The following is a 22,928-nucleotide window of genomic DNA, read 5'->3' as shown; positions in this document are numbered from 1 at the left end:
TATTTAATATCTTATTAAAACCAGTATAGTTAACAGCAGATAACGCAATAATTGAATAAAGCACCTCGGAGAGAAGAAAATGCTTCCCTTGCTGCCTCTTGATCATTTTTGCCTTTTGATGGAAGGAAGTGGGCAGCGATACCTGAAAACCACTGGTAACCATTCAGGGATTTTCCTGAACTTCCAAACGTCTTAGCTATGGGAAACGAAGAAAAACACTATGATTAAAATAATGAAAGATTTCATATTAACCAAGAATATATTTCAAATTGTTTAAGTAAGAAGAATTTCTACAGAAAGTAAAAAAAAATCACGCACTATAAAAACATCCTCAAAAAATATTTACAGATATAAACTCAAAACTTAAAAGTAAGTGTGCTGGTAACAAAACTTCCAAATGCTACTTCACAAGTCCTCCTCCAATACTGCCTTCAGAAAATATGACTGCAAGTAGTATTTAGATGAGAATTTCAGAACTTTCTCTCCTTGTTTCCATTTTTGCTGACCTTTTACAATTTCTCTACTTGTTTTGATATAGACTTGGCACAAGATGTGACACTGAAAAGCTAAAATGTTCAAAAGTATCTAAGTGACATAGGAAGAGGTTTTCAAATTTATATGTCAAATTTTAACGGAAGTTAGCTATTTAACCTGGTTCTGATCATCTTAGCTAATGCATAGAATGTTTAGACTTTTTTTAACATTCCACCCCGCAGTTATCCATACCCAAGAGCCTAAATATCACTATCAAATACTGTTACAGTATGAAACTTAGTTTTCAGGAAAAAGTTTACTGATCTTTGAGTGTAAAGTAACAGTGATGCTGTAGTACTCCAGTAAGGTACCAGTCTATGAACTCAGTTTTCTCTTGAATTAATCACCTCATGTTTGAGGCAGTGTTAACAGCATGCATATGATTAGTTACTGCAGCTCACCTAAGAAGCAGTAACTTGCTAGGGTGCTAAACTTGATCATGCATGTCACCCTGAGGTTGCTTGGGTGGGAACAGACTCATACACTAGGTAAGCAAGTTGAATAGTTGCCTTTTGTGCTTCCTTTTAGAGTTTGCTTTTCTATCTTCAATTTAAAAACAGCAGAGTATGGGTACAGATGTGGTCAGACTTTTTTAAAAAAATGCAATCCCACCACTTGAATGATTATATTACAGTAATTTAATTCAGGCAAACAGAACACATTAATGTGTGTTTTTCTGAAAGGAAGAAAGCAAAAAACGGGTTATGCTCCTTCTGTAAAATAATATTAAATGCTTCATTACTACAGATCTATGGATTCCTACCAGGAAATTGCATTGTAGTAGGATCTCCTTTTTTTCAGACTGGTTATTGAAGATTATGAACATTATTTTCAGGATTATTCTTATAGTAATTAACATCATACTCCATCACAGCATGACATATTCAATATTATTTTCTAATGAAAGCTGTGCAAGACTTACTGAAATCCACAGAATTATGTTTCAAAGACTTCCAGATGGCTGGAATGTTTTTCTGTGGTTCATCCTCTTCTGATGAAGGGAAAATAATGTCATCATTGCAGCTTACCTCACAAGAACAGCTGTTGACCATAAATGTACCTGAAGATTCCCCCTGCTTGGAGACAAACATTATTAAATAAGCAAGGAAACAGCATGCCAAGCAGTATGAAATCAGTACATTTTATCATTCAGATTTGGGGTTTCAATTACAAAAAATAATATTGCTCAATGGGTACATAAGCTTAGAACAATTCATGGAGGAACACGCATTAGGATTTCCCACTATTTATATTGCAGAAACTGGCAGAATACAATGTGCTCCTGTTGACATATCATATGGAAAAAAAATGCAGACTTTGTAGTAAATAAGGACAATGGATAGGAAAAATTATGAGACTAAGATAAGAGACAGAAAGAATACTATGATGAAGAAATGTTATTCCATAATTATATACAGGACAACTATGTTTTCCAAAATAATTTAAGTGAAAAAAGGAACAAAAGTACAAAAGCAACAATTTGATAATTAAGACTGTCACTAAATACTTGAAACAGAGCAAAGACTAACACGAAAGTTTTAAAACTTTGTGAAACCTTGACTGAATGCAGTCCATGTAACAATAAAAATAAATCTCTCTATCTCACAAAGACTGTCCCTTCCATCAAACTCACCAGGCTTTGAAATGCTCAGGGTTTTGAGATACAGAAAAAAGGATTTCCCACGATTTATACATCAGAGTAAATTCTTGACAAGGAAGGAAAATAATTCACTGTACCTTCTCTTCACAAATGCTTTCTTAGGCCTAGGAAGAAAAAACTACCCAGCGTGCCTTTTAAAGAAAAATACACAGGCAGAGCACATACTGACCAGTCTTCCAAAATTCTGTGTTCATTATATTTTGAACAAGTATTGTAATTACAGCACACCTTTTTTTTTTAAAAAAAAAAATTTGGAATAATCAGAACCCCTATTCTCTTCTATTTGATCTTCCAAGGCAGTCTAATCTGCAGAGCATGTTGACTTTGAGATCACTAGCTTGGCCAATACTACTTGTCTTCATCTAAACCAATATGAATTATGACAGAATTTATCCATAAACCTTAACCAAACATCACTGCATGCTGTAACTCCAGATTCTATCAATTAGTTTTCTGCTCAAAGGTCTCAAATTTCATATAGTGTCTAAACTATGCATTTTACTGCAGGCTTCTTAAATATTAAATTCACAAAAATTATGATAAAGCCAAATAAAGCAAGATAAAAAGTTGACAAAATATGATGCCTTTGGCAAACCTTACATATGGATTAGAAACTGCTGAATATTCTTTCAGCTCACAAATTAGTGCACTATCTCTAGAATTTCGATACAATATGTCTGTGAAAAAGAATATTAACATTATATAGTGAAGCATTCATAAGGTCACCTGAAGTTTGACCCTCTGCATTCTCTGCTTTTTAACAATTAGATCTCATCAAGCTGTCAAACAAAATGTGATATAGTAAAAATTACTAATCATATTTGAATATATACTTTTTTAAAAAAATAATTTTATTGTATTTTTTTTTTCCTTTAGAAAATAAAACATATCTTATTGCAATTTCAAAAATTTTGTATTGTCAGTAAACAAAAAAAAAAAAAAAAGTGAAGAAAAAAAGGCAGGAAACTAGTACATATCTGAAGTCTGCAGTGAGAACTCAGCATTTACATCGATATTTGACTTCACTGGAGAGAAAAAGGATTCAGTTAAGTTAAAGTAGTGTGTTTGGAAATTCTCAGGAAAAGCTAAATTACAAAAAGGTCATTACCTATGAGAGGAAACTCAGCTCTGCTGCCACTAAAAGGGCTCAAGGGGAGTCTCACAAGCACTGTAAACGTTAAGCTATGTTCTAAGAGGGGCTGATGTTCTTTGATTGGACCTCATTTTATTCATTCCTCCAAGAAAGGCAGGAAAGTAAAGGCAATAATCTACTTTATGTGAATCAATTGTACATGAGAGGTTAAGAGAAGTCAACTAAATGTAGCGTAATAGTACAAAGATGAAAACTGCAATTTAGCACAAATACAACATGCATTTCAACATTACAATATACAAGCATCCACCAGCATCTATACTATTTCCCGCTCATCAAATTACACCTTCAACTACTGCTGTTGGTTGATACATTTTGCCATTACACAGAGGGCTGCCTGATAGCCCCTAACCCTTCAGATATGACTTAGAAAATAAAGAACCAGGAACACAAATCTGTAATGGAAATATATCTTAAACTGGATTATGGTATAAAAAACAACAAAATTAATTTTTTTCTATTTTTCTTCATGTTTCTATTTTTTTAACTATGAGACATCACTTTATAGAAATATACAGACTGTATGGTGGCATGAAGTGCTAAAAGTGCTACCATTTCTTTCCTGCAAACTGTTGTTTTAAATTAGTTGCTTTCACTGGCTAATCTGTAATGTCCATCAGGAAACAATCAATTTGCCTTGTAGCATAGGCATTCACTGTACTAATGTAACATATACAGAGTTTGCAATTCTTGGTCCTACCCCCTGAGTAAGCATGAACAGACGTGGTGATATGAATGATACTATCACAATGCTGCTTTGGGTTTTGTTTTTACATCAAATGGATTAACAATCCATCACTAGGCAAAAAAATACATTAACTGGAAAGTTCTAGCTTGCCAGTATGACAGCCACCTTGTTTTCTTGCTTTTGTTAAGCTTTACATAATTCCCTTTTTAGAGATCTAGAACTACAGGATCTTCTGTAGGTATTATTAGAGACCTATAACTTCTCTCCTCTAACCTGGAGGACTGAAATACGCTCTGCAAGCGAACATGAAAAGAGCACCTATTCAGTTTTTATGCCATCTGTGAAAATTGTTCTTTCAACTATGTTTCTAAACATGTTTTCTGCAAAATGTGCTTCATAAAAAATTCATGGAGATGTAGTGAGACTCACAGACTGTATCACAACTGGTTTGGTGTAACCTACAGAACTCCCCTGTAGCTTTGTAATCTGTTAATATTACAAATAGCCCAAATTGATGTTGCATGAATTTTTTGTGTCATCCACAGTCACATCCCTTTTTCCTAAGTATGTCAATATTTTATAATTGTTAAGCTTATATCAATATTGCTTGAGGGATATAAATAAAATTATACATCTGTGTTTACACACATACATAAACAGCTGGTCAGTTGCAAAATTTTTGGAAATTACTAAGAAATACTAGAAATTCTACAATGCCTCTTACATACACCAAAGACCGTAAAAACAATTACAGTCTACTGTTGATTTCAATGCCTATGATACATCAAAATGATTCATTCATGGCTGACTCCCACAATGCTCCGAAAACATAGGTAATCAATCACTTTCCACAGCAGCACAGGTGCAGGCTACAGCAGAAGTATTAGGTGTGGAACCTGGCACTAGAAGAACAACCGGCTCAACGCCAGCCTAAGTAGAGCTGCCAGACTCTGTATATGTAGCTGTATTCAAATCTCATACAAATGTTGGTCTTCCGTTCCTGTCGACAGAGAAAGTAATCTAAGAATTTAAAACTTAAAGTTATAGACTGGCATAAACAGACTAACTTTCCCTAAATAATATTCTCATCACTTTAAAAACAAAAAATCAGGCTTGCTATAATGACATTTTAATTAAATCTTACAGAACCTATTTTATCACATAACATTTTCATGTTACTTCACAGAAGCAATATATTTTCCCATTTGTTACACTGTTTCTCCCACACCCACTGTACATTGTGATACCAACCTAATTTTGGATCAGAGCCTGCATGCATGCATATGCTTAACTATATTCACATAACTCATGTCATTGATGCAAGTGCACTCAGAATGAAGTTAAGCAAATGCGCGAGTGTTCCAAGATCCAAATTCTCCTGTTGAAAAAGCCTTGGAGCTAGGACTTTGACTGATATAACTGAAATTCCATGCAGTGGTCTTTTATGAAAACAACAGATTGCCTTCTTAAAAAGCTTACATTCTCCAGTACAGAAACTGGTATAAAAACCTATCACAACACAATTCCAAAACTGATAGTTCTCCCACTTAGCAGCAATGAGAATACAGTGGGGCACAGAGCTCAGAAAACATAAGGAAAGACTATGATAATCTTTTTATTCTTTGTGGTGTACCTTGATAACAGAACTCCTTGAAATAAATATAATGAGGGAGACCACATACATCTCCTTGCAGTATTTCAAGTAAAATACACAGACACAGAGGAAAGAAAGTCCTTTTCTCTAAAAGACTTTAAATTAAAGTCTCTTCATTATGAAAAGAGACCAAAAAATTCTCTTCTCTCAGAGAACTGGACTGAATCTGCAGTCAAATGGAGTAGGAAAGAAAATCCTTTATCTATAATGCTAGCATTTGAAATAAATCAGCGTACAAAAAAAAATGCAGTACTTGTTACAAATTTTTGAAAACATAACTAACAAGGGTTGTCTAGATTCTATGATGCAGAAGGGAAACTAAAGGTTACCTAGGAGTAATGATTCAATTACGACAAAGTGTTCAAAAACTGCCACACACAATGCCACTAACAAAACATATTTTGCAACTTGAAATTCCTTCCTGTTCCTCCTGACATCTATTCCAAAGTCTAAGTATACAGTTTAAGGCCTAAATGGAGATTAACTATAATAATTCAGGCCAGAAGGAACTGGATAGATGGGCTACAAAGTTAAATCAATGCTAACCCGCAGGATCATGCTCCTTTAGTACAAAAGGCATGTAAATACCTCTCAAACACCTTTTCTAACTTTTACAAGTGTTTTTAAAATCACATCCAAATTGACCTGTGAAATAGATTTGGTGGTGTTGAACAGGGGCATAACTGCTTGCACTTCTGAAATGTGTTCCACCCACATAGGTCAAGATCTTTTACAAACAGGAAAACAAGCCTTACAATATCAATGTATGACAGGTAAATATAATGCAATAGTATGCTACAAGAAAGGGCAGCAGCAGGCATGATTCCTGTATCTCCTACAGGCAAACAGGATCCTTTCTTCTGCCAAGTGTAGAAAGAAAACTACATGACTTGCTCTAATTCTGGGCTATCCCTAACTTAAGGGGTTGTAGTTTCATGGCTTGTATTGTTTGACATATGTGTGCTCCTACTCACTGGAACTCGGGGAACAAAGCATTCATTATTAAATGTGGGAAAGAGCAAATCTTAAAGTTAATAGGTTCACTACTGTCATCAGAAGTATGTTCACATCAACAGAAGCTCTAATAGCTTTTATTTCTGTTTCTGATAATTCAAAAGCCAACACAACTTAATAGAGTAATGGAATAGTATAATATGGGGAAAATAAAAATGTTTTGCAAGTTTGTTGTGCTGTCAAAGTAAAAAAAAATTGTTTCACAGTTATATTTTTTCCTAATGGAAAATATTAAAAATTAAATTTGTATTGAATACAAAAGCCAATATCTTTGCTTTAAATATTCTGGGATATGCTTCAGAAATTTCCTCCCCATCAACAAAAAAACAGTCTACATTTTAAATGTACAAAGTGACAGTCTTAGTGGCAAAGTAAAATACTGATAAAGCTAGGGATCAGTATTATATACATCACAGAGGTGACCTTGTTTTTCACCATGAAGTAAATGAGGCATTCCCGAATTTTGAGCATTAGTGTTTTATTAGCATTATAATTTATTCTCATTTTTTTTGTAAAATGTCTACAAAAAGTTATCTTAAGCCACGTTTGCCAAACTTTTAGTAATGTATTAATAATAAAATTTTGTATTTAGTTATCTCTTTAGCCTTTTCTGTACCACTGGTAAGGAAACTAAAGAGGGTATGCTAAAAAAAAAAAGCTTCAATTATTATTCAAAAACACATCTTGAAGTTGCACAGCAATGTATTAAACCAGAACAGTGAGTAAAATGTTATTTTCCCCCAGGCACAAGGGCTCATTTTGCTGCCAGAAACAATCTAAAACAAATTTCTGCGCAGGCTTTGTAGTTGAACATGAAGAGATTTAGCTGAAGAAAATGCATTATAGAGGAGGAAAGACAGCAGAGACCAAGGTACACTAACTATAATCGCATAACAATTATAAAAGTAAATTCAAAGAACGTAAAATTAACACCTGTGGCACATAACAAAGATAAAATGAATATACAATAAAAGTTAAAAATATGTATATCTTTCAGTTGAAATAACGAAACTGATGTCATGATACTTATTAGAATTACACATCACTGTGAAGTTTATTAATGGTTTCTACAAAGTGCTTACACAAGTGGCTACTTTTACATGTTGTTCATAATGTAAATTTTTTTGCCCAATTTTCATAATCTCTTGAAAGCCTGCAACTAAAATTAGTTCTCCTTCTAAAGCAGTTTTTCCCTGCAGTGATTCAGTATTGTAGGATTAGTGTTTAAGTGCTGAATTACTAACTGATACTTACATTTTTTTTGTGGGGCTTGTAAGCACCAAATAGTGAGAAAAAGTACAGTACTACAGACATATCAATCTTGAAGGCATCTCTTTATATTTATGCAGTTAAACTGTGCTAACTTAGTAACAATTATGCTCTGAAAGACTGACTGGTTCTCCATATTCATAGCTTCTTAAAAACCTAGCTTATTTTGTCGTGACATAAAATAATCTATGGCTAAAAGACTTTAATTGTTTTCTTTATGAGACAACCACTGCAGAAGATAGACTATTTTCCTTTTAACTATACAAGGCATTGGTTTATATACCAAAATCCAGGGCAAGCCTCTGTAAACCTTACCCCTTTGAGAGCGTGACAGCTTTATCTAGTTTGAAAGATGATTTACTACAACACTGCTTGAAACTTTGAGGCTTTAACCAAATCTAAAACGTCTACATAAGAAGGGGAAAAGAGCTTCTGAGCAGATAAAAGTAAAATCTTGATTCTTATATAAAATGTTATGCATTTTAATACGATTTTTTGCCTGATTTATGTAAAGCTTTGTGTTTTTCATTTTCCCTAGTCTGTCACATTGTAGTGATGTATGGTGCATTTTAGCATCAAGTTTGCCATGAGCAATAAAGTCAGTGCCCCCAAAGAAATATTAATATATTATCACTCTTCCCCACCATGCCCTGCTCCCAAATTTTCCTTTATTCAGCCTATTTGGTTTTGCTTCACATAGTTAGTTGATATCCTTTTCACAGTCTCCCACACAAATATTTAATGTTTTATTTTTGAAAGAAATCCCAAACTAGAAACTGACAGAATGAAATACAATTTACTTTCCAAGGCAAGAATGAGGCCATCACAGAAGAAAAATGTATAGGTATTTTATCTGTTTGGAACATTAAAATTAAAAAAGAGGGGAGAAAAAAAGGTATGATCTATTGAAAGCAATTCAGGAAATGTAGTCACTCAAGAGACATGAAATATAAAATACCAGTATAATAACATTCTATAACAATCCCTGCACCTAGAAGAGGTTCAGTGATCTTCAAAGTATAGAAAGAATTAGGAAGATCTATAAAAAGATGACTGCTATAGTAGTAGGAAGATCATGAGGCACTCTCTTCAACAAAATACTAGCACTTATAGATGTTCAGGAGGAAAAGAAATTCATTTCACCCATAAAAATAATGAAAAGAAAACCAGAAAAATGATGACAAATACTAAGAAAAACAACTTCTGGTTTGACCTGAGCTAAGATAGCTCTGCTCACATAAAAGGCTAGAGTTCCTATCCATGTTCTGCTGTATCTGTGGAATTGTAAGCTCAGCGAATGAATCTCATGGAACTACTAGTGATTCCTTTAAGATCTTTGACCAGAATATTCTCCCCTACATGATCTGAAGTCATTCGCTAAATGTATCTTTCATATGGAAAACATAAAGCAAAAAACAGTACGTGTAAAACTTGAGCACTTGTGGGTCAGCAAGTTTTTAAATCAACCCCTTTACATCAAAAACAGCAAAAAAAAAGATGCCATGTCCCAGGAAATCAACACTTTTCATACAGTTTCCTAATACAGCTGCGTTCCACAGTGTGGCCAGCTATACTACACAGGTTACACATGTGCTTGACTGAACCACGCTGGCTGAGGACCTTGAGGTTTCCAGATGAAAAACGCTACGTAAACATACTACCTCCATTCATTCATTTGACACAAGGAAGCATTTGTGTTGAGTTTTTCCTTATGGTAAGTTCTGAAATTCAACTAAATATGTACACTGTTATTTGAAAGTACACCCACATGAGAATATGTAAATTCACTCCAAAGTGTGACAAAGCAACGTAAAAATAGAAAGCATGTATTTAGCTTTAAAGGAAGATGACATTTGCAGTCTACTTGCCTTATTCTCCAGGTGTAATTTTAAAAAATGAAGGTAGGCCACAGGTGCAAATGCATCAGCCGAATGCACTACCACCTTGGCTGAGTCTCTGAAAGACAAAATTTTTAGCATCAAATATTCGTACATAATTTTACATATAGACAATACTCAGTCACTCTATAACACAGACACCAAGGTAACTCATTGAAAATCTATTAATTTCTTATTTTGTTTTCATATAAATTAAGAAAAAATAGGTTGCTATATAAAATCATACTGCTGAACAACACATTATCTTCACTAATTTTCAGTTTTCGAAAGGAATAAACTATGTATCCTGTGTGAGCTGGCACAGGTTCACAACCTGTGAATGCAGGAACAACCACAAAACCACAGCTGAAATGCAGAGTAAATTTATTTTCATTACCTCACCAACTGGGGGATCCCCGAAGCAGCATCTGAACAGAGGCACACAAGCAGGGACACAGGCACTGTGGAGCTTGGTCCATGCTAGAGGATCACTGAACCTGCTGTTTTCGCCTGTATTTCAGGGATTTGTGCAGGTGTAATTTACCCCTGTGCTTTGATCTTTCCCACAGCAAGGCAGGAATCTCAAGCATGTTCGATAAGGTGCCTCTGAGTCTATCACAGGCCTAAGTTATCTAAACACAGATGTTCTACTTGTCCAACACACAAGGCCAAACAACAATTAGTATGATATATGTGTTTTTCGACACCCCAGCTGCAAGTCACTTAAGCGTGTTTACAATCCTCCTTGCCAATCTTCCGCTATTTTCCCACACTTCCAGACCAGTATCGAGAGATTCAGTTAGCTGTCGTTTATGAAAGCATAATTGACATTATGTTTTACATTCTAGAGACTAATATGTAGACCATTATTTTAATTTCATCAACAGAAGATTTTTTAAAAAGTCCATTCTTCTTGATTAATGCTCCAGGGATTAGTTCTTGAAGTATTAACAACACACAATATTTCATGCTGAGAAACTGACTGCTTCAACCATCTTGCATCTGATACTGAAAACTACTAGACACAACTTCTTAATGCCAAATGTGTTGGTAACAATGATAAACTTCCTGTGAGCTGATACAAATTAGTTAATTTTAGTTTTTCATTTTTACAGACACAATCTGTCACACTTTGATTCATGAGGCAGTATCTGTCATTTCCATCTGCACAGTTTTACTACTTAAGAAAAAGGTAGCTCTAAGAAACAAACATCAGAAGGTGAGAAACCCAAAGAAAACGTAAGAGAAACTCGGATGCAGTACAAGAAAATCTGAAAATTGTTTTAAGTAAGGCTAAGGACACACAGATAATTTTCTTGAAACCACAGTGCCCTTGATAACTTCACAGTATTCTATACGATGAGATAGGTAGATTTCTAGTAATGCCACATAAAAACCATGCAAACTGGAAACAGTTGAAGTGTTGGCCAGATTCCACTGACTTAATGAAAGTGTAAAATTAATGAAAATATCTGTTCTATAAATTGTGTTTTGGCATTTAAAATAACAAAACTCCTAAGATAATCATCATCACTACATTGCACAATAATGATAAATACCTTTAACATAAGAAGCTCCACTTCTCTTTTAATAAACTTAAAATATTTTGATAAATAAGCCTCCAGTTTCAATCTTGAGAGTTATCAAGATTATTTATGATTAAAATACCACTTAGTCCTTTAAAATATCTTAAAGATAGTCCCTTAAGATTAAAATAATTCCTTTCAAGTGACCATGATGTCTTTAATTCTAAAACAAATAGATAGAAAATAACATTGGACATCTTCCATAACAGGAATACATAATTAGAAATAATAAAGATCAGACACCAAGACTCCCATTTAAAGAATACCTAGTAAGTTTTAAAAACATATTTAACTCCAAAGTAAAAGAAGCAGTCCTACTTGTAACCCTGAATGTTCCAATTCACTAGTACAGTAGAACAGATGCTAAGCATTGATACCTACGTTAACTGTTATATAACTTTAGAATTTTTGAGTACTTATTTGTTGCTCAAGAAGCATTGCATGTATTCAGAGATCATACATATTTCTTCTCGGTATGAAGTACATTCCTATGACATACAGCTAACACATGGCTATTTGATGGGACCATAATAGATATCTAGTTTTATATGTCAATATTTCTCAGGTGATGGGTCACAATAGGTAGATTATGTGGTGCTGAAAATAGTATTACAATACATGTAAAATGAAAATAATTATTCCTAGCTGCTTAATTTTCATACATCCTTGTTCTAACTAATAAAATTTACAGTCTTGTTCGATAGTAAATGTAACAAATAGGTGGAAAGCAGAACACTTTTGTTTGAGTCCAAGGATGAGTCACCAATTAAAAAAAATACAAAGTCCTGAACTTAGATGCCATGTCCAGCTTAGGAAATAGTAAAAAAAAACCCCAAAACACATGAAAAGCAGAGATTCAAATGAAAACCATTGATTTGAGAGATCCTGATAATTATATAAAAGTCATTTCATGTGGAAGGTCTGAATTTCAACAGATACACAGGAATTTTGTTGAGGAACATTTTCAGAAGACTTTGGAAAACAACCAAGAATGGCTGAAAAACTGTCCTAATTATCTATTTTTTGAAATCATAATCATATGATCTCTCAAGTCTCCTTGAAGAACTAGGAAATATCTAATCACTTTAAAACAGTCCATAACATTTTCACAAGACAAATATGACAAGTTAGAGCAAGTCTGAGAGTACAATCAGTACTCCCAGTACATGATTATTTTTTCATGTTTAGAGATCGGGTTCTTTAACTCCAAACCTATAATTACAGAATTACAAAGCTAAACACAGAGCTAATGGTAAGGTATATAAATGCAAAATTATACTTCCCAAATATTTCAAATATGCCAATTTATGCAAAAAAAAAAAAAAAATAATCAAACTACTCTGTGTTCCATAAACACAAATGAGCCTTTATCATAAGAGTAGATATTAGATGGCATTCACATAGATGAGAAATATATCTTTATGATTTGAGGAGGTGCCAATCAATTGCACTTTAAATACCAGTGTAAGAAGGAAAGTAAATGCTTGGTACCTCTCAAATACTGAGCATAAAAAAAGCTGACAACTGGATTACAATAGTCTACCTGGCAAAACCAGATAAAAAAACATCTGACTTAGTTGAATATTTTGATTGTAAGATCTTGTTTTCACTGTTAGATCTTACTTATTTTCAAATATTTCACTCAATCTGCCATGCTTCCTTTGTGAGGCATATTTTAATGAAGATTGAGAAGAACGTCAAGAATTCAATTTAATATTCAAAAGCAAAATTCATCATATAGTGTTACACTAAAGAGACTCCCACTTTTCCACAGTAACACATGAAGGCTTTGTTGGTTTTTTTTTTTTTTTTTCCTGAATTAGCACATTTCCTTCTTTTCAAAGGATATAATGTAGAAACGTATTTTGTCACAAGTTTCATGTGACAAAAACACTGACCAGTGAAAACACTACCTGAAAGCAGTGTTATAAATGACAGGTGTGTTAGATTTTCTCCTGTTATGTTGGGTTTAGCATGGCAAGGTTTTGGTAGTAGGGTGTGGTCTGCATGGGTAGCCTCTATGAGAAGAGAGCAGGGGCTGCTGAGCCCATCAACAACACCGGTGGCACCTCTGTGATGACATGCTTTAACAAGGGCAAAAATGCTGTGCAGCGTCTCGGACAGGAGGGAGAAAAATGTGAAGGAAACGGCCACACACATACCAAGGTCAGAAAAGAAGGAGGAAGAGGTGCTCCAACTGCCAGAGCAGAGATTCCATGCAGCCTGCGCAAAAGATCGTGGTGAAGCAGGTTGTCCCCCTGCAGCCCACAGAGGAGCACATCAGAGCAGAGACACACACTGCAGCCTGTGGTAGAGCAGGCTCCTGACAGGAACTGCAGGCAGCGGAGGGGAGCCCACGCAGGAGCGGGTTTTCTGACAGGAACTGCGGCCTGGGGGGGACCCACACGGGAGTCTGTTCCTGAAGGACTGTACCCCATGGAAAGGACCCACGCTGGAGCAGTTCGTGAAGGACTGTAGCCCATGGAACAGACCTAGGCTGGAGCAGGGGCAAAGTGTGAAGAGAAGGGAGCAGCATAGATGCAGTACTATGAACTGACTGCAACCCCCATTCCCCATCCTCTTGTGCTGCTTAGCGGGGAAGATGTAGATGAGCCAGGAACAAAGGAGTGAAGTTAAGGCTGGGAAGGATGGGGTGGGGAGAGAAGGTGTGTTCAGTTTTGTCTTTGTTTCTCACTACTCTATTTCTTTTTTAATTGGCAATAAATTAAATTAATTTTCCCTAAGCTGAGTTTGGCTTGCCCATGACAGTAATTGGTAAGTCACCACCCTGTTCTTATCTTGACCTGCAAGCTCTTTCATTTTATTTTCTCCATCCATCTTGTCAAGGAGGAGGAGTAAAAGCAGTTTGGTGGGCACCTGCCAGCCAGCCAAGGTTGATCCATCACAGCTGTTTTGGAGGCAAAAGTAATCTTCAATGTCTTCCTCAGAAACTTTCTCTAGGAACACATCTTGGAGGAGCTCAGGAATTTAGGAAATTTGAAAATCCTGACAGGTTTAAACCTCTAAATTGTAATTATTACAACTCCATTTAAGCTTCAAAAATTGTATCAGGATGTATACCAGAACCAGGGCTATCTAAACATTTGGAAACTATACTAGCATAGTTAACAACATGATTACAAAGTCTGTTTAGATTCGGTGTATATGAAAAGCAAGAATGAAAAGAAGAAAATAAGCTTAAAACTTATTTAATGGCAAAGAAACTACAAAGTATTTTCTTTAGAAGTTCATAAAGTAATAGATTTCACATGAATCGCCCCTCAAAGGGTATGTCTTTACAACATGAATAATATAAAAGCTAAGCAGGGCTAATCAAGAAAGAGACACACAGTGCCAGTGTAGCTATTCAGTTTCCATTAGAGAAACATATATTTAGAACTAGTTGAGGAACTGTTTAACATTCTGTTGTGCCATATATTTATTATTAAATACCCACTAACTTATATATTTGTCTTTTCCTCTATTTTTTTTGTGTGTTTATTGTTAACTTTTATTATTATTTGGAGTGTTGCCAATAGAAATAAAGACAACTCAGCCAGACCACCTCTGTTTTAGCTTTTCCTGGTTGCATGAATAGCCATTAAATCACTGATAGTCAGAAATACACATAGAATATATTATAAGATATTCCTACTTATACAGGTATTTGATTCATCCCAAACCAAGGGCACAATGTATCTTCCTAAAAGCGTTCCTCAAATTCTATACAAAAAATATAAATAAAATCTCTCCACACTTCACCAACCAAGAATTTCTCATGAGATTTTACAGTTTTCTCCAATCTGTTGTATCTATGAAAAGAGTTTTGAAAAGGAGCACTGGGAAATTATGCATCCAATTCCAATGAACTCCCAGATTTAATCTGTAACATAAAAAGCCTCAAAATAAATAGAAAGAATATAAATAATCAACCAAACACATTCAAGTGAAAAACCTGATACAAGCACATTTAATCTCTCAGTTAAAATCTAGCTATCATTATTCTGAAGTACATTTTTTGGTACAAGTGTTGCCGAGCACTTCACTGCTCTGCAGACTGAAGTGAAAATACCCGTCACGTTGGGAGAGATGCTGGAGCTGATCAAGGCAGCCCAGTCTGCTCCCCCTGTAACAACCAGCACAACTAAGAGAAGGTGATGGGTGACAGTAGTAGGTGACTCTCTTCTGAGAGCTATGGAGGCACCACTTGATGACCTGATTCACTCTAGAGAGGTGAGCTTCTCACTGGGGGCTCGTATCAGGGGTGTCACCGAGGCACTGCCGAGCCTTGTACAGACCACTGACTACTATCACCTGCTGCTGCTAAACACCAGGAGGCTGCATGGATGAACGAGGGGATCGTGAATGAGCTCATATACAAAAAAGAAGTCGACAGAAGTTGGAAGCAAAACCAGAGAGACTGGAAAGAATACAGAGAAACTGTCCAAGCAGTCAGGGATCAGGTTAGGAAAGCTAAAGCCCTGACAGAATTAAATCTGGCCAGGGATGTCAAAGGCAACAAGAAAAGCTTCTATAGGTATGCTGGTGATAAAAGGAAGGCTGTGGCCCCTCTCTAGAAGGATACAGGAGACCTGGTTACCTGGGATATGGAGAAAGCTGAGGTACTGAATGACTTTCTTGCCTCAGTCTTTATCAGCAAGTGCTCCAGCCACACTGCTCAAGATGCAGAAGGCAAAGGCAGGGACTGGGAGAATGAAGAACTGCCCACTGTAGGAGATCAGGTTCAAAACCATCTAAGGAACCTGAAGGTGCACAAGTCCATGGGACCTGATGATATGCATCTGTGGGAGACTGAGGGAACTGGCAGATGAAGTGGCTAAGCCACTACCCTTTTTGAGAACTCACTGCCTATTTAGAAGTTGTAGCAGTCCAGTGAAGTTCCCACTGACTGGAAAAGGGGAAACATAACCAACATTTTTAAAAAGGGAAAAGAAGAAGACCTGGGGAAGTACAGGCCAGTCAGTGTCACCTCTGTTCCCGGCAGGATCATGGAGATGATCCTCCTGGAAACTATGCTAAGGCGTGTGGAAAATAAGGAGGTGATTGGTGACAGCCAACAAGGCCTCACTAAGGGCAAATCATGCCTGACAAATCTGGTGGCCTTCTACAATGATGGGGTTACAGTGTTGGTGGATAAGGGAAGAGCAAGTGATGCCATCTACCTGCACTTGTGCAAAGCATTTGACACTGTCCTGCATGACATTCTTGTCTCAAATGGGATAGACATGGAGAGATACTCTTTCTCAGGGAGTGTAGTGTAGATTTAGATTACCTATAGTAGATTTAGATTACCTATAAGGAAAAAATTCTTTCCTATGAGGGTGTTGAGTCACTGGCACAGGTTGCCCAGAGAAGCTGTGGCTGCCCCCTCCCTGGCAGTGTCCAAGGCTGGACGGGGCTTTGAGCAACCTGATCTAGTAGAAGGTGTCTCTGCCCATGGCCTTAAAGGTCACCTAGTTCCAACCCAAACCATTCTACGATTCTCTTAATATAAATGGTGAATAGGCCATATAGCTGGCAATGGTAGTATTACTCTAAATGACAAAGTTTCACAAAATTCTGCCTCTGACACCTACGATAGGAATTTGTCAGTTTAACAGCAATCATATCAGACTTTAAATGCAAAAATGAATTGTGCTCTGGCACTGATTTTACAATGCTTTCCTTTTTGCTAGAAGAGACTGAACTGATTCTATCTGAGAGCATATTGGAGAGTTTTGCCCTTTGTCCCCAAGTTTATTTGTGATAAGATACCCAAGCATCACACATTTTATTCTAACTTCCTGCTTAACTTTCCAGCTCCTACTAGTCATCAGGTTGGCTTACAACCTATGGCGTCTACCTAACACCTGGTTCCCCATAGAGAATCTTCTCCAAGAGTCTCACTTCCTGGCCGATACACTCATAATTCCATCCATGAACTTAAATCCAGTTTAAAGACTCTATATTGTTACTTTCTGAATCTTCTTACTAAAGAATTCCAAAGTTTTTCTGCATGGAGGCAGCTCCAGACTCAAATTACCTAACTTTTTAGTTCACTCCACAGGACATATCTTCCGATCAACCAATAGTTCAGCAGCCATCTTCCAGAGTAGCTGCCATCCCTTTTACCAGTTTGTCTATTGCTCTTCTCCCAAATGCCATGCAATGAAACAGAGTTAACAGCTCTTGGTTCTCCATTCCTTATATGGACAGATCGCAGTCTTACAGAAAAATGAAACAAATAGACCTTCACCATGAAAGACTTAATCGTGTCTATACGCTCCATAATCTTGACCTTCCCTAAGATGACTGAGTATCACCAACACGATTACTAGTCTGTTTACTTGGCTAAGAAAAAGAACAGCAGTCAAAACATCTCACTCAAAGCAAGGGGGCTTAGCTATTTAACGGAGTAATAAGAAACTCACATCAAGACACAAATATTTTCCATATTCCACTACACAGATTTTAGCAATTTATGTCAAAGGAATAAACTACTCAGTGTAAATGAGATGGATTCATGCAAAGTTTGTATTTAAAATATCCTCTAATAATTGAAGAAAAATATTTATCGTTATCATTCTAAGCTGCTAAGCTTACAACACACACACACGCACACACACACACATATACACAGTTAATGGAACCCACAGGCTACTGATGTGGCAGTTTATCAAATGTAGCTGTAATGAAAGATAAATATTACAGGCAATTCGCACTTCATGAAAGGATAAAAGTGTCAGTGTGTAGGTACCAGTTTTACTGCAGGCCATAATCAGCAAGTAAACGAAAGTGCAAATGTCTAAAAAGTTTATAGCCCTCTATGAAGGCCTCGTCTTGTCAGGTATTGATTTAGGTTTTCAGAGGACTTTGCCAGTGTTAAACAAAGTGCGTGTTTGTGAACTTAGAGGACATGTTTTACCTCTGCCAACAAAAGTTGCCTCAAGCTAAATGTGAATATGTTCTCATTGCTTTAATATAAGGAAATGGAAGAAACTGTTCCTTACACAACTATTTTCTTCTTAAATAGAGGGCAGTCCAGAGTGAATGTTTCATATTCTCCACCTTCTCCGCAAACGTGGACTCCATACTTCTCAGAAAGCTAACACAAAAGGGAAATGAAAATACGTATGTATTACATTACAGCAGTCTATTAAATATATTTTTCTGAAAATTTCAGTGTGCATTTTCTAAAAGACTACCCATTACAAGGCTGAAAAAGCACAAATATCATACAGAGGGTTCTTGATTTCTTTGTATGCATATTACAATAATCTAAAAATTACCAATGTGTTATATTTTAGGTGGAACTGGCACTGTGACTTTCAGATAAATGAATGAATTCCTAGTCCTTCCTCAGTGACCATGAAAGGTTGTTCATACTCCTGCATTTCTCTATCTTTCTGTAGCATAGATAGCTCACTTCTGCGAGAAACTTGTACTGTAAATCCACGCAAGAAGTAGCATTTTGCATAGAAGTATACAATGAACACAATTTTTGGCAACAGATTCAAAAATTGCATTCTATACTTTGGCAAATATCCATTCTTCAAAAAAATTCTAAGAAATATAACCAACAAGAGTTTTCTAAGTCAAAAGCAAAAAGCTAAAACAAGATCTAAAGAGGTAGCAACATGACATTTCCTTTATAATTTGTACTGAATATACTTTCTAAATCAACATCAACATTTATGAATATACCTGAAACTCTGGATATAGCACTAAAACACATAACTACATAAACCAAGAATTAAAAATAAGAGACAATGACTGTCTTAATTATTCTCTGCTTTATAAATGTGAAGCTGTGGAGCAGGAACCAAAGTTCTTTTGCTGAAGTAAGGAGTGCACAACTGCTGAATAGTTCACTGTAATTCTGTAGTAAGTTACTGTACCGATAGGTAGTAATCAAGCACCTGTACCATGCCTGAGCATGGGGACATGCTCCCTTTTTCTGCAGCAGAAATTCACCTCCTCATCAGCAGATTATACCACCTTCTAAAGTGTCCCAGCACTAGCTGTTTCAATCCAAGTCCTGTCCAGGTTTTTTCATATTAAGAAGCATTAATATTCTGCTTCAAAAAGTTCATGAGAAGCTGAACTGCAGTCCTCAACTTCATTGTGAACAGCAATGTGACTATTGGGAGTATTTATTTAACGCCTTTATACTTTCCCCTAGAGGAACAGACACCCACCCATGATGCTTCTGCAGTCAAAGTAGCAATGCAGTTCTCCACAATATGTTGGAGACAGTTAGAAAAAGTCTGTCTGGGGGCTAGAAAATAATTCCAAATCTGTTGTTTGTCTATTTTTAGGCAAGCATGAGACTGGGTTATTTATACATTGTAGGTTAAATTCTTTATGTGGTTACCAGAATATCTGTGTAGCAACTCTATTTGATATATTCAAATGGTACTGTATTTTCATTGCTGAAGCTAAATGTATAGTTTGTATTACTTTACAGTTCTCTTTCAAAGTTTTTTATTTTATATCTTCAAAGAGTGTTTACAACTTCAGCCATCATCTCAGCTAAAAAAAAAAAAATAAATTCAAAATTAGGCGTGAAAAAAGAAAATTAAATACGTGGAACTTGAATGTTTTAATAAAATCAAAGACCACATTTTAGATTTAAAAATCAGTTAGTTAAACAAAAGGCCTGAATCCTCTTCAGCCTTTGTTTTGGAGAAAAGTCTAAATGCTCTGAGAAAGCAATACCTTGGTAATACTTTATGTGATTGTTTAGTTGTCTGGTGGTGCAAAATCTAAATCTCTTTTGGAACATAAATCATTTTCAATGTCTTGTTATGAGAGGTATTCTTAATTTTTCCTCTTACATTTTCTTTTAAATAAAAGGATCAGAAGAAAACCTATAATCAAGTGCTCATAAAAAAATTACACTCCTGACATAAAAAGGCAACTCCATCTGTCAACAATGGCAACAAGGTTTTTACAGGACAAAGACATCAAGAATAATTAATGTTGATGCAACAAGAATGGACAACCTACAAAACAATTAGTCAAAACCTTTTATTCTTCCACTCATTGTAGCTTCCACTGAAAAAAAAAACCTAAACAAAACTATTTAAAGAATGAGAGAAAATCAAAGAAGATCTTTCTAACAGTAACCTTTCCACAGTGAATACAAGGAGTGACTGTTTACAAGTCACTTTCAAAATTGGTACTCCACCTGTAAACATTAATGTCTAGAATAATTATTGGCAATTAACATTGCATGCTCAAAAGATGCGAGACTATTTCCTACTTTTATTGTGGGAAATCCCCATTTTCAGTGTCACTGGCTTCAAGATCACTCTTGACACCAATTATACAAGGTGCTAAAGGATTTTCAGTTCTCACTAATGTCAACAGGAACCAAGGATATTCAGCAGCTCATAGAACATATTTTTAATGTTCATTTAACAATGTCAGCAATATTATTAAAATGTCATTAATGACATCGGAACTTTGTCTTTTAGTCATTTAGAATATTAATATTTTTGAAGACCAATTATTTTGTTTTGCAAGTTGGATGTTACATTCATAACAATATGACAGCACAAACACTAATCCAAATTTTATGATTGCTAAATTTGCCTTCTAGTTCAGATGAGCCAGAAAACAGAAAGTTTACAAATTACACTTAACTAAAAATGCACATTCAATTCAAAAGCTAAAAGAAATATATGATGAAAATGTCTTCTAGACAACACAAAATTAATCTTGACTCAAATACACAATGAGACACAAGGTATATAAATGATCAGCCCAAACCTTATCAAAGAACAGTCTTTTCCTACCTTAAGAATGAAACACGAGAATTAAAGCTGACTTTCTCATTTAAGTTTAGCAATCAAAGATTAAAGGTTTGAATTTAAGTCCTTCCTATTTCAAGTGAAGACTTTGTTCCCAGACAGAAATTGTAACAGTTAGTAAATTCTCTTTACATCAAGAAGTACTCAGCTTCTAGGGGAAGCATACAAATGACTAAACATTTTCTTACTGTCTATTAGCAGAGACAAATATAACCATAATATGCATTTACCATTCTATCCATAAATTCTAAGGAGAGTGTGAGCAGCCCCAGAGGTTTGGCAAGTTGCCAACAAATTCTTCAGTGTAAAAATCTAGGGCTCCTGATATATAGGAAACAGTGGGACATGCAAGCAATTTAATAATTTAGCAATTATGTAGCAATCATTCATCAATAATTAATCAAAGACCTATCATTTAGAAAAAATAAGTAATTCAGGAACTTTTCTTGCCACAATGCTAATGTCCTGAGCCAGTAAAATTCACCCCTGATAAAAGTATGAGTTGCAGATCATTATCGTAGTTGTAAGTTCAAACTTCCCTATGTAAAGTCAGAAAAAAAACCCCTGCAAAATTAAATCAAAGTTTTTCTCCACTCAGTACGCCTCCATTTTTCTGCTGCTACAGCAGCAAAACCACCTTCCCTTATATATATATTTACTATAATTTCTGTTGCACACATAAACTAAAGTAAATCAGAAGACTGAAAACTTAGGAGACAATGCATTTTTCCAAAGTTAAATAATTCAGTGGATGAAATCAGGGCTGGGTTGTGGATTTATTTGTTTGTTGTTTGGTTGGTTGGTTGTTTTTTTTTCCAATTAACATTGACACAACTCTTATAATGCCTCAACAAGAGATTTTTTTGAAAAAGAAAATTATTAATTCAAGCTTATTTCTTGTATGTTTAAAAGATAAATTATAATAGTCACATTATGGTAATATAAGTTGATTTTGATTTTATTGCCTTAAGGTAAACATTTAGTATAAAATGAGGTGTCCTGGGTTTGAGTGAGTGGTGGGGAAGAAGGGAGGGGTGGGGGGAAGGTGTTCTTAAGATGTGTCAATGCTTCTCACTGTCCTACTCTGTTATGTGTTGTTAGTGTCTGTAATAGATGTATGTTCTTTTTTTCTTCCCCTAACGAGTCTGCCTTTTGCTCGTGACCATAAAGGGGGATTTTTTCCCCATCCCAGTCCTATCTCGAACCCCAAGCCTGGCTTTCTGTCCCTTCTTATTGCCAGAAGAGAAGGGAGAGAGAGTGGCTGCGTGGTGGTTGGCTGCCAACCTGGCTCAAACCACGACAAGAAGTAAAGTCCTAATTCCTGATCTGTAGTATCAGAGAAGTTGAACTTTGTGTATACATGCTAAAATGTAAAGCGGGATGTTCCCTACCAATCCCAAATGACTTAACATGTCATACATGTTGTGGTTCAATAGCAAAGACCCTCTTATATTCAACATTGGCATTTTTCTGGGCACTAAACTTATGACAAACTGGTTTTCAGTAAAACTGAAGAATACATAGAACACTATTTAATTAACTTCAAACAGAACTGCAAAAATTATCACAAACTTGCACACCACACTAGGGAAAATGCTGTAATAAAACCCCATGCACCTAGCTGAATAAACAACGATGTAAAGTAACATTAGATGTCAATAGAGAACCCAAAAGAAAT

At 35.6% G+C, this 22,928-nt stretch overlaps 1 protein-coding gene across 6 annotated transcripts in view; it reads right to left on the bottom strand.

The window, feature by feature from the left end:
* DPH6 (diphthamine biosynthesis 6) overlaps positions 1-22,928 on the bottom strand; it is a 212,466-nt gene that overhangs the window by 123,215 nt on the left and 66,323 nt on the right. For 3 of the 6 annotated variants that reach the window (XM_042791053.1, XM_042791055.1, XM_033010343.2), the window contains 4 exons: positions 18,446-18,540; positions 9,841-9,928; positions 1,457-1,610; positions 65-196 (listed from right to left, as the gene is read on the bottom strand). In XM_042791053.1, coding sequence (XP_042646987.1) covers positions 65-196; positions 1,457-1,610; positions 9,841-9,928; positions 18,446-18,540 — 469 coding nt within the window. The remainder of the gene's footprint in view (positions 1-64; positions 197-1,456; positions 1,611-9,840; positions 9,929-18,445; positions 18,541-22,928) is intronic. The other 3 variants (XR_006165157.1, XR_006165158.1, XM_042791054.1) reach the window with 3 other exon arrangements.

Source organism: Tyto alba, unplaced genomic scaffold, assembly GCF_018691265.1.
Source record: "Tyto alba isolate M040663 unplaced genomic scaffold, T.alba_DEE_v4.0 Super-Scaffold_18, whole genome shotgun sequence".
Taxonomy (NCBI): domain Eukaryota; kingdom Metazoa; phylum Chordata; class Aves; order Strigiformes; family Tytonidae; genus Tyto; species Tyto alba.
The sequence above is the reverse complement of the archived record's forward strand: the minus strand, read 5'-3'. Positions and strand labels throughout refer to the sequence as shown.